At 39.2% G+C, this 12,635-nt stretch overlaps 1 protein-coding gene across 2 annotated transcripts in view; it reads left to right on the forward strand.

Annotated features, from left to right (window-relative positions):
* The window catches only part of TM7SF3 (transmembrane 7 superfamily member 3), a 42,569-nt gene extending 33,045 nt beyond the window's left edge, over positions 1-9,524 (forward strand). The window contains exons 8-12 of one of the 2 annotated variants that reach the window (XM_003828856.5): positions 438-518; positions 1,148-1,300; positions 4,723-4,820; positions 5,425-5,587; positions 6,859-9,524. In XM_003828856.5, coding sequence (XP_003828904.2) covers positions 438-518; positions 1,148-1,300; positions 4,723-4,820; positions 5,425-5,587; positions 6,859-7,121 — 758 coding nt within the window. In that variant the 3' untranslated portion in view covers positions 7,122-9,524. The remainder of the gene's footprint in view (positions 1-437; positions 519-1,147; positions 1,301-4,722; positions 4,821-5,424; positions 5,588-6,858) is intronic. The other variant, XM_055095821.2, reaches the window with a different exon arrangement.
* Positions 9,525-12,635: the final 3,111 nt, after the last annotated feature.

Consider the following 12,635-nt stretch of genomic DNA (forward strand, 5'->3'; position numbering starts at 1 on the left):
TTTGGGACAGTTTGGGTTTCTTTTACCTTTTATGTTTTATTTCTGCTTACAAAACTATTAAAATTTAATGTGTAATTTCGTATCACATACACGTGACAAAGTGCTATTCTTATTTTAAGCAGAAAACATAAATATATTAAAATGAGCTATGAAATGAACAAATAACAATTTAACAGTGGAAACTGACCTATATACAAGAAAGTGTATCCTGTAGTTGGTACTTTAATATTGTATCTGTTTAATAATAATTACTCCCATGGCTGCTGAATTTCTTCTGCCTTTTAGATTTTTTTTTCTTCTGAATGCTGTAACATGTAAATTCCAGGAGCTTAAGCATGTATTTGTAGATTAAATATTTAAATTGCACTGTAAAAAGGGTGCTTAACCATAGCTTTTGTTGTTTTGCTTTTTTCCTTTCCTGGTGGTTTGCCACTTAGAATTATTCTTCATAGGCTTTATCATCATGGGATTCTTCTTTTATATACTGATTACAAGACTGACACCTATCAAGTATGATGGTAAGTGAAAATTATATAGTTTAACTGGGTATTCAAGAAGGCAGGTGCTGTGTTTTACTTCACCTTTCCTTCTACAGTTTGGCCTATATTGTGTGTGACAGCCTATTACTTATGTAAAATAATGGTCCATCTAGTCTCTGAACACCTTTTCTGAACTACTCATTCAGACCTTCTGGGTTTTTAATCTGTATGGTGAATTCCTTAGTACTTAGGGAAAGGAGGGGCCATATTGATTATAGACCTGTGTTCTGGCTATGTGATATGTTGAAGATATGAGATGTACAACAAGCAAAATGTTGAGGTTTTCTTTACCTGAAAACAGATAACTCCCTACCCCATTATGTTTAACAGAATGCTTGTCAACTTTTCCTTCTCAATCCCAATTTATTGACAAGCCAAGCCTGTCACTGGTCCTGTGAGGTTTAGCTCCCTAGCTAATTTCCTTGTCTCAGCCCAGACCCCTCCCTAGAGAGGGTTGCTCTATGCTGGCTTCATGGCACCACTGAAGAGCCCTCAGTGCCTGACCTACAGAAAGCTGAAGCTGGCGCTGATAACGGTATTGTATGTCTAAGGCACGCGGTTGGAAGTACTGCCGGTTATCCAGCAGTTCATCCTCTCTCTTTGTACAGTGAATCTGATTCTGACAGCTGTCGCTGGAAGCGTCGGTGGAATGTTCTTGGTAGCTGTGTGGTGGCGATTTGGAATCCTCTCGATCTGCATGCTCTGTGTTGGACTAGTGCTGGGGTTCCTCATCTCGTCAGTGACTTTCTTTACTCCACTGGGTAGGCGATATGTAACGGATGTTTTGTGTGTTCGAGTGACTGTTTGAATACTGCCTAATTGGATTTGCATCCTGGAGTGGTGTTGCATGTCAGTGCTTCTCCTGTGGAGTTGTGGAAATCTGCATTGATGGTGTGACACTTTCAGACAGCACCAGGACTAGTAAAAGTCCCTCCTTCCTCAAAGGCACAGTAGATGAAATATAGAATGTCTTTAGAGGTAGCTTTGTATCTATTTGTTGTGATAAGGGGTATGTGTTTATTAGAAATAATGGAGGTAAAGGAAATAAGGAGGTAAAGGCTCTGATGGCAGCTGAGTCGGGGAACCTGGTACTTTGTTTCTGGTCTTCTGTTGTACCCTCAACCTCCACTCCCATCCGCTGCCAAACCCCAGGTGTCCCTCAGGTACTTCATCACCCTGGGGCAGTAGCACAGGGCTGGTTCTGGGGTTTTTTTGGTGTTTTTAAAAAGTAATTCAATTGCTATCAGTTTTTAAAATCTGGTTAACTTATAAGTTAACTTTCTTTGCCATTGTTTAATAACTTACATTTCCTGATTATTGTCAAAAACAAACAAACAAAAACAGCATCTGTACTCAAAAGTATTCTATTTGGTTGTTTCCTTTCTGTGACAATGTTCTTAAAATACTAGAATAAAGTTGATGGGACTGTTAGACATAAAAATAGCCATTTCATGAGGCTGTCAACTCTATAGAGAATGCAGGATATAATAGAGTACAAGTCATGTGTCCCTTGTCTCTCTGAAGACTTTTTTTTTCTAAGACTACTGGATAGTCTGATGAAAAGCAGTGTTGTGTAGGCTTAGCGAAATGACAGATTCACATGGGGATGTTTTTGAAATACAGATTCAAGGCTCTACCCTACATGTGCTAAATAAAATACTTCCTAATGGCTGAGCATGGTGGCTCATGCCTATAATCCCAGCACTTTGGGAGACCAAGTGGGAGGATTGCTTGAGCTCAAGTTTGAGACCAGCCTGGGCAACATAGTGATTCCCCATCTCTACTGAAAAAAAAAAAAAAATTAGTCAGGTGTCGTAGTGCACACCTGTGGTCTCAGCTACTCTGGGAGGCTGAGGCTAGAGGATTGCTTGAACCCGGGAGGTTGAGGCTGCAGTGAGCTATGATGGTGCCATTGCACTCCAGCCTGGGCGACTGAACAAGACCTTGTCTCAAAAACAAAACAAAAAGACCACAAAAACCAACTACTACTTAATGGGCTTCCCCTCTTTTGTTAATGCTTAGAGGATGGAGGGATGATAGGTTATAATTTCTAGTAATTTAATGTACTTTTCATGAGGAGAATGAGCATAAATTATAAAGTCAGGAAAAAACCTTCTATATGCATTCTGGCTCTGTCACTAGTTCCCTTTCTAGCTTATAACCTTGGACAATGTATTGAAACTTTGTTCCATCATCTGTGAAACTATCTCATAGGATAGATGTGAGGAATGAGAAAACAGAAATAAAGAGGTCTCTTAATTTTCATCTTTATAAAGTAGTCTAGAGCAGTTGTCTCTAAACTTTTTGACATACTATTCCTATTGGTAAAAATAATTTTAGCATATACCCTTTATATATGTTTATTTATGAACTATCTCATAGCTTAAGGACCGTTAGAGTGATCATCTCCTCAATGCTAGTGGGTGCAAACCCATATTTTTATTTTTTAGAGACAGGATCTCTTTCTGTCACCCATGCTGGACTGCAGTGACACTATCATAGCTCACTGCAACCTCAAACTCCAAGGCTCAAGCCATCCTCTTACATCAGCCTCCCAAGTAGCTGGGACTACAGGTGTGTGCTGCCATGCCTGGTAAGTTTTTATTTTTAGTAGAGACAGAGTCTCACTGTTGCCTAGGGTGGTCTTAAACTGGGCTCAGGCAGTCCTCCCACCTCGGCCTCCCAAAGTGTTGGGATTACAGGCTTGAGCCACTGCACCTGGCCTACCTATATATGTATACACACACACACATATACACACACACACACACACACACATTATTTTTTTCCTGAGACGGAGTCTCACTCTGTCTCCCAGGCTAGAGTGCAGTCGCGCAGTCTCGGTTCACTGCAACCTCCACCTCCCGAGTTCAAGTGATTTTCCTGCCTCAGCCTCCTGAGTAGCTGGGATTATAGGCACACACTACCATGCTCAGCTCATTTTTATATTTTTAGTAGAGATGGGGTTTCTCCATATTGGCCAGGCTGGTCTCAAACTCCTGACCTCAAGTGATCTGTTCACCTCGGCCTCTCAAAGTGTTGGGATTACAGGCGTGAGCCACCATGCCCGGCCAAGAGGCCTACCCATATTTTTAAGCATTAGCATTTAAAAAATATTTGGCTGACCACTACAATCTGATTAGATTGCTAGTTTTCACCTTATGTGGGAAGCAATGAGCTTATTCTCTGAAAGGGTCCGTTCTTCACATGCATGCATCATAACTATTTTCAATACTTAGATTTCTTGAAAGCCTTTTACAAGAAAGCCACATATGTATTTTGTGAAGGTTAATATAGTTAAACTAGAGAATATAATCTGTAAGTTCACCTCAATGGCATATTGCTGTTGGCTTCAGAGAATATGGAGTCTCAAGGTCCAGTCCTGTAGCCTAGGGACTCCCAGTCTTCCACTCTGACCTGGATATGTAGGTCTTGAGGTATGGGGCCATTTACAGATGGACTGAATGGTGGTGCCAGTGTCAGTATTAAACAGCAGTCAGCCTATTCTTGCTTTTTAAACTTAATTTATAAAGAGGAGTTCTCATATATTTGTTCTGGGTCGGCCTAAGTTGTGCAGCATTTTAGAGTCCAGCAGCAGGAGAAGGGTTTGGGAAGAGCAGATGGTTGGTTCCTCTTTCCTGATACATGAGGAAATCACATGTCACAGTGTGCAGTGGCATGACAGGACATGCTTTGATGGTAAAAATCTGTTAAGTGGATTCACTGTTTACATTGGGTTCATGGCTTAACTTTGAATGCCTTTTACTTGTATTTTTTATTTTGCAGTATGAAATCATGAAGTCAGCAATGTAGAGCTAACAGGTGATTTAGAGCTTGGAGATATAATTCAATGTCATTTTGAGGGTTAGGAAACTGAGGCTCAAGTTCACAGAGCTAGTGAATGGAAGAGCTTGGACTATTCCAGTGTCTTCTAAATGATTTTGTTAATAAGTGCAGAGCGTTGACCTGCTTGGTTCCTCCCACCCACCTTCTACAACACATCCTTCAAAGAAGATTGTATTGACAGTTAAATGAAGAAAATTAGAATTCATTTCTAGTTGCCAACATATTCCCTGGTTGTTACTTTAAGGCTTTGATGTATATCTGTGTTCAGATGTTCCAAGAAACTAACTCTAACTTGGTAAAGCTGTTGTTTACTCTTAGTTTCTTTTTGCTTTTTCAGGAAACCTAAAGATTTTTCATGATGATGGTGTATTCTGGGTCACTTTCTCTTGCATAGCTATCCTCATTCCAGTAGTTTTCATGGGCTGCCTAAGAATAGTAAGTGTTTCATCAAAAGTTAGATTTATTGATTATGTTATCCTGTGTGTTCAGCTGATCACTTATTTCATCATTTTGCATGTTTTATTCACTGGGGAGGGCTGTGTTACCTGTATCAGATGACTGATTCTAAATAGCCTTGTTACTGTGAAAACGAAGTTCTATTTATGATTACCACATGGTGTTTGTTTTTTTCTTTTTTTTTTTCCATCAAATGGAGCATCACAGTCAATATGCTTTTAACAGTGGGAGCAAAGAAGGTAGTGCTTACTCTAGTACACCAACCTGATGGGTCATTAGTTTCAACTGGCTTCAGAAGAGTGATTCTTCCTCTAATTAGATTTTATTGTTGAAGTTCCTTCATATGGAAGATATTTTCCATAGTATTTGGATAAGCTGAACTGTGTTTTAAGAACTCATATGGATGTTGAAGGTTGTTTTCAGTTTATCTTTCCAGGGAACTTCTGTTCAGCTCTGAGTGGGTCTGGTCCTTTTTCATGCCTGAGGGAGCAGATGTGATTGCCTGTGATTGAAGCCAGTGGAGAGTTATAAACTATTTTTGTTCTACCATGGATGATGCCTAAACTCTTCCACTCTTCCACAGCTGAACATACTGACTTGTGGAGTCATTGGCTCCTATTCGGTGGTTTTAGCCATTGACAGTTACTGGTCCACAAGCCTTTCCTACATCACTTTGAACGTACTCAAGAGAGCGCTCAACAAGGATTTCCACAGAGCTTTCACAAATGTGCCTTTTCAAACTAATGGTAAGACTCTTAAATCCAAAAACCAGTGTGACAGCACAGTAGGAGTCTTGACCCACCTATGCTAACCAGAGCACTTGGAAACTAAATTTAAAGAAAGTCAACTGGGACAAAAGGAGGGAACACAGCATACAATGCTGTGAGAACCCTCTGTTATGATAACTCAGGATCATGGGAGTAAAGCATTTAAAATTTTAAGATGAAGATAAAAATCTACTAAATGAATTTCATTAAGAAATTTCCAAGATTATTTAGGTTTACCTGGTCATTCTCAGAGGGGAGAAAAATACTGACAGTAAAGACGTTTGACACTTATGGGTGGGGATGGAATAAGGGATGAGAATGACAACCTGATTTAATGTTAAGTTATTCCCTTGTTTCCCTCCTTTAATGAAGCATGCAGTTTGCTAGTTGAAAGAGTTTTTAATTAGTAAGCATATAGTTTCCCTCACTTGTAAGATTCTATCCATTACAGATTTTCTATAAATTTTTTGAAGAAAAAAATGACTACCACATGAATTGTTCAGATTGTAAGATATGTTGACTTCAGAAATGTTGAAATGTGGAGAGTGAAAAAGCATGTCCTAGAATTGAAGATATATTGCATAAGCACAATTGTGATTGTTGTGATTTTATTTTAGGGCAAATCTTTCCCTTTACTGGGATCCAGAGCTTTCCCTTTGGATAAGAGGTTGATGGTAGAGACCTTGAAATCCTTGAAAACCTTAAAACTCTTGCAAGTTTTAAGTACCAGACAGTGTTTTGCCAAGCTAGAAGCTTTACTAGAAGCTGAGTACGATTGGTTGAATCTTTTCATGCATTCCTATACCTACACTGTGAGTGCAGTAGGGCCCCATGTAGAGTGGAATGGGAAAGAAATGAGCGTGGTGGAATCTGATGTTCCATGATGTACATATGTGAAGTGTAACTAGATCACTGCCTTCCTCCCCGAACCCCCTCTGAAAAAACACACAAACAACTGTGGGTACTTGTTACATAATGTTGGAAGGCCAAGGATCCAAACAACTGATTTTTTTACAACCTGTCTGGACTTTCAAATGCCTGTAATAGAAAATTCCTAGTTTCAAAAATAAGACTGTGGTTTCCCTACTGATTCCTTGGTTTGTAACTGAGGAACTACATATGTGTTTGGACTAACTCACCAGAAAGTCTATTAGAAAGGAATGTACAGATTTAGTCCATGAAGGGTTGTATTATTATGTTAGATTTTAAAATACTAGAGTTCAAACTGTACTTTTTCTACTGTTTTTTAGACTTTATTATCCTGGCAGTATGGGGCATGCTGGCTGTAAGTGGAATTACGTTACAGATTCGAAGAGAGAGAGGACGACCGTTCTTCCCTCCCCACCCATACAAGTTATGGAAGCAAGAGAGAGAGCGCCGAGTGACAAACATTCTGGACCCTAGCTACCACATTCCTCCATTGAGAGAGAGGCTCTATGGCCGATTAACCCAGATCAAAGGGCTCTTCCAGAAGGAGCAGCCAGCTGGAGAGAGAACGCCTTTGCTTCTGTAGATGCCCAGGGGCTTGGTCAGTGTGCCTCAGCTTTGGAGTTCATGCCTGGAGTGGTTCAACAGTCTCTGGTGCAAGTCTAGTAAGAGATCAGGCATATATATCTGTTCTTTGCATATTATGGTGCCCTTATTGATATATGGTAAGGGTGTACTAGGGGATTAGGATGATTCTAAGAGAATGAGAAAGATGACCAAAAGGTTGGTGGTAGGGAGGCTTTTTCTTATTTCCAAATACTAGAGAAATTACCTTTTGGTTTACAAATCTATGATCAACTTATTCCATTAAATAGATACATTAAAAAAATTAAAAACTGATTCTTCTGCAGAGCCCTGGTGTTTCTTTTTATAACCCCTTGAAACAAGTCTCTCACCTGAGCCTGTCTAAACTTTCGGAGGGAGTTTATTATTGAGTCTTTATCTGTGACAGTATTTGGAGATTTAGGGATTTGATACTTAGGCCTTTGAATTTTAGAATACAAAAAGAGAAGCAAGCCAGACATGGTGGCTCACACCTGTAATCCCAATACTGGGAAGCCAAGGTGGGAGTATCGCTTGAGCCCAGGAGTTTGAGACTGACATGGGCAACATGACAAGACCCCATCTCTACAAAAAAATTAAAAAATTAGCCAGGCATGGTGGCACATGCCTACTCCCAGCTCCCAAGGAGACTGAGATGGGAGGATCCCTGGAGCCTTGAAGATTGAGGCTACAGTGAGCCTTGATTGTGTCACTGCACTCCAGCTTGGGTGACAGAGACCCTGTCTCAAAAAGAGAAATTAAAAAAAAAAACAAACTTATTTTCTTACTAAAAGCAGTCTGATTACTTAGTTGCATGCCCTTCTTAGTATCATATTATCCATATCATATTATCCAAAAGTTACCCTTTGTTTTTTTTTCAGTATTTTTTAAAATTTTTAAGTTGTGATAAAATACACATGAAATTTACCTTCTTATTCATGTTTAAGTGTACAATTCAGTAGGTTCCCTTTGTTTTTGCCTTTTATTGCTTAAAATGGTAATTGAAATAGCTAAATTATTATTTGAAAATAGGCCAATTTATATAGATAATAGAATTTTATAAGGGTGATTTATTTATATTCCAAATAATGGCCCCCTTTTTTTTTCAAGGCCTTTTCAAATAGTGTCAACAGGTGATCTTTAATTTAACTGCATTAGATGACATATGGATTATGTTTGTTTTTAGGAAATAACCCCCACCTTAATCTATATTGCCGACCAGGTGCGGTGGCTCAAACCTGTAATCCCAGCATTTTGGGAGGTCGAGGCGGGTGGATCACCTGGGGTCAGGAGTTCGAGACCAGCCTGGCCAACATAGTGGTCTCTACTATAGTATAGTAGAATATATACTACTACACCCTGTCTCTACTAAAAATACAAAAATTAGCTGGGTATTGTGGCAGGTGCCTGTAATCCCAGCTACTCGGGAGGCTGAGGCAGGAGAATCGCTTGAACCCAGGAGGCAGAGGTTGCAGTGAGCCAAGATCACGCCACTGCACTCCACCCTGGGCAACAGAGCGAGACTCCGTCTCAAAAAAAAAAAAGTCTGTATTGCCGTTAATAAGAAAACCTTAGAAAAATTTGTACTTCATAGTTCTTTCTGCTCAATTAGCTGTTAGCATTAGTGTAAAATATAGTTTTTAATAATTTCTGTACAAAGCCTTTGTACAGAAAGCCTTCATCCTTAAAGTGATGAGAATGGAGTCAAAAAGGATTCAGGTGTTTAGAGGAGCTGCTTTTCATTAGGACCTTGGAGAGTCCCCTCAGTTTTGACACCCTTGTTTCACCACAAGAAAGCACCCGACACCCTGGGTTGCATACTTACTACTCAGGGGCTTTCCCCTCAGCTTTCAGAGCACTGAATTATTGTGAGCTGGTGACTCTGCAGGCCTGAGTGGTATTAGGGTTGTGCAATGTTGTTGCATACACGTTTATGAGTTAACCACTATTTAAATGATGCTGCTTTTTAAAGTTTTTTCGAAGTACAATAGATTTTTGAAGTTTCAGGTAACTGGAAAAATCTTTAACTTTTGCTTTAAGTGTTTGGGGCAGGATAAAACAACATAGAAAATATAAAACAATTTTTGCTTTGAAAAATTCAGTGCAGGTGACCATTTACTGCTTATTCTGTAATCCTTACTGTCTATAATTAACTTCAGTAACACTGAAACTTGATGAAAAGTTTTAAAAAATTATTTACTGTAGGGACAAAGTTATATGGAATGTTTGTTATTTTCTATACCACCTGAATGCACTGCCAGAGAAGACTGTAAAGACAGAACACACTATTTTGGAGGGAGGATACTAATTGTTTAAAATTTTTCATCATTTGTGAATGATAAAAAGTTTGTATAGTTTTTATAATAAATCCCTATTTTGAAAAAAATGCTAAAAAGCCTCATTATTTTCATAAAATTTTTCAGATTATATTTGTACCACAGCAACAAGACATGATGAGTTTCATAGCTATAAAAGTTATTTAATGTGGGCAAACAATATAGTTCTTCATTTTTAAAAAATCACAAAGATAATAACAGGAAATGAAATCTGGGGCAATGTGTTAAAAGACTAATTTGGTGTTATTAGCACTTCAGGTGTGTCAGACTAAAGAAAAGTAGTAGTTAACAGGAAACTCTGTTGAACTGTTCTTTAAAATGTTTTCAGAAAGTTCTGATTAATCTGTTATAGGTTAGCTACCAGGTTGCCAAACCATACTAGGTATATTGTACCACAGGCCAGTTGAGTTTTCTGTAGCAGGTGAAATAGAAAACTGATTCCAACAAAGAAATTGCTAGAATATTAAACCTTCAAAGGACTTCAGAGGTCATGTTCACTGACCTCTTTAATACCTGAGGAAATTCTTAAGTTAATGATATGAAGTCAGAGAGTTATCAACTAACAGTGCTCAGACCAAAACTGGGATGCCTGACTCCCTATCCAAATGTGCTTTACACTCATCATGATGCAGATGTAAAACCAGGTATTTTCTGTTTTCTTCTGCTAATGAATTGATAGGATGTTTCTAATATAAGTATTGCTACGATCGTTCTTTTTGAAAATTATTAATTTTACACAGTGAAAGCATGTTTTTCCAAGTTAATTATCTGAAGTAATGGACCATTTATTTCAAATGATTGGTACATAATATTTAACATTTCCAATATCCATATCTCCACAATAGAAACTTGGTCCGAAGTTCACTCCTAGGTGATGTACTTAATACCTGTTAGTAACATTCATTCAAACCCAGAGTTATTGGTTCTAATTTCCTGAGAACAGGGCCTTGCCCTAGGGCACAGCCCCTCATTGCATCCCAGCCCTTGTTGGGAGGGCAGCTACCTATGGTTTGCTGATAGACTAAACTGTGTCCCCCAAACAAATTTATATGTTGAAGCCCTAACACCCAGTACCTCAGAATGTGACCTTATTTGGAGACAGGGCCTTTAAACAGGTTTCAAATTAAATTGAGACTATTAGGGTGGGTCCTAATCCAGTCTGACCAGTGTCTTTGTAAGAAGGGGAGATTAGGACACAGAAACACCAGGTGCATGTGCTCACAGGGGAAAGACCGTGTGAAGAGCAGTAAGAGGGGAGCCATCTGCAAGCAGAGGAAACCATCCCTGCTGCACCTTGATCATGGACTTCAGCCTCCAGAACTGTGAGAAACTATTTCTGTTGTTTAAGGCATTCAGTCAGTGGTATTCTGTTATGTCAAAAGAATACACATTACCCTGACTGTTGATTGAAATGCCTCTTGGCAATTTGGCCATTGTATTTGCAAGGACCACTCTTTATGAAATTGACACAAAGAGGGGCTTACGTTAGTGGGAACTCTGGACTTACCCAGGGACTATCATGTAATCATTACACTGGAGAGGTTGGCAGGTCTGGATCAAGCTTAAGATTTTTTTAAAAATTGTTATACAGGAGTGGCGTGGTGGCTCACGCCTGTAATCCCAGCACTTTGAGAGGCCAAGGTGGGCAGATCACTTGAAGTCAGGAGTTCAAGACCAGCCTGGCCAACATGGTGAAACCCCGTCTCTACTAAAAAATAATAAAAATAACGAGCCGGGCATGATGGCACATACCTGTCAGCTACTTGGGAGGCTGAGGAGGAAGAATCACTTGAACCCGGGGGGCGGAGGCTGCAGTGAACTGAGATCGCACTATTGCACGCCAGCCTAGGCGACAAAGCAAGACACTGTCTCAAAAAAATAAAAATTATATATATATGATAGTGAGGCTTTGACTTAGATCTCACATTCACTCATTAAATATTTGTTGAGTTCCTGGCCAGGCATTGCCTTGAGCACTAGGAAGATGGAAAACACAGGCATGGTCTTTGCTGTCTGGGACTGGAGTGTGAGACAGATACTAAAATAGTTACACAAGATGTGTAATATGCAATGAAAATGTATAATGGGATAGGGCTAGAAAGTGGGATGCCAAGGAAGGAGTCCTTGAGGAAGTGACATTCCAGCTGAAACTTGGAGGTTGAGTAGGAGTAGCCAAAACCAAGTATGTCCTGTGTAGGAGGGGGGGCGGTATTATTAACAGAAGCCTCAAGGCCTCCCCTTCTCATTGTAGAGAGCTATAAAACCAACACATGCCAATTGTAACCTTGGGTCTGCAACCTAAGTTTAACTCTTAAAACCAAGTTTTGTTAAATCTCACACTGACAATGCTGATAACAAGCTTATCTTCCCAGGTACAGAATAAGGATGAGACAAAATCAACCACTCTTCTGCCTACCCTGAGACAGATGAATAACTGAGTCTTTACTCCCTTTTTTCAGTTTATCTTATATGAAACATAGATTTACTGAGCGTTAATCAGAGTCTCACAAGAATGTAATCATTTGCCTCACTGCCTAACCCCTCTCCCTTTTCCCTCCTCGCTCTCTCCCCTAAATAATGAGTTTCCAAAACCCTCTTTAGAAAGCTCAGGTCACAGATGCTCATGTGGCTTGCGTTTTTTCTCTGGCATGTCTTTAAACTTTGGCTCAATAAACCTCTACTGATTTAAGACACTTGCCTCAGTCACTTTTTTTGGTTAACAGGTTTTCTGATTCACAAGAAACTTATAATGACCTCTGGAAAGACAGAGGTTGTAGGAAGAGGTTTACTCTGAATTGTAAATTTTTTAGTATGCTAAGATTTTTAACAGTGTACATTTATTTTTTCATTTAAAAACTAACAAAACATGAGCTAACAAACTTCTGGGAATTTGCACGCTAGAAATTACAATAAATAAAGTTATGTATATGGATGTTTACTGCATTATTTTGTATTAAACTTTGCAAACTAAATATCCATCAGTTGGGGGAACTGATGAATAAATTACAACTCCATAATGGTAGCTACAAAAATGCTTGATTTACAGGCATCAGAAACTGACTGGCTAATGCAAACAGTACAATTAGCTGGAAGAATACTGATGCTGTTTGCTTCAGGACATTTCCCCGTATGCATCTGATTTTTACATATTTGTAATTATA

The sequence above is a fragment of the Pan paniscus genome, chromosome 10 (genome assembly GCF_029289425.2).
Source record: "Pan paniscus chromosome 10, NHGRI_mPanPan1-v2.0_pri, whole genome shotgun sequence".
Lineage (NCBI taxonomy): Eukaryota > Metazoa > Chordata > Mammalia > Primates > Hominidae > Pan > Pan paniscus.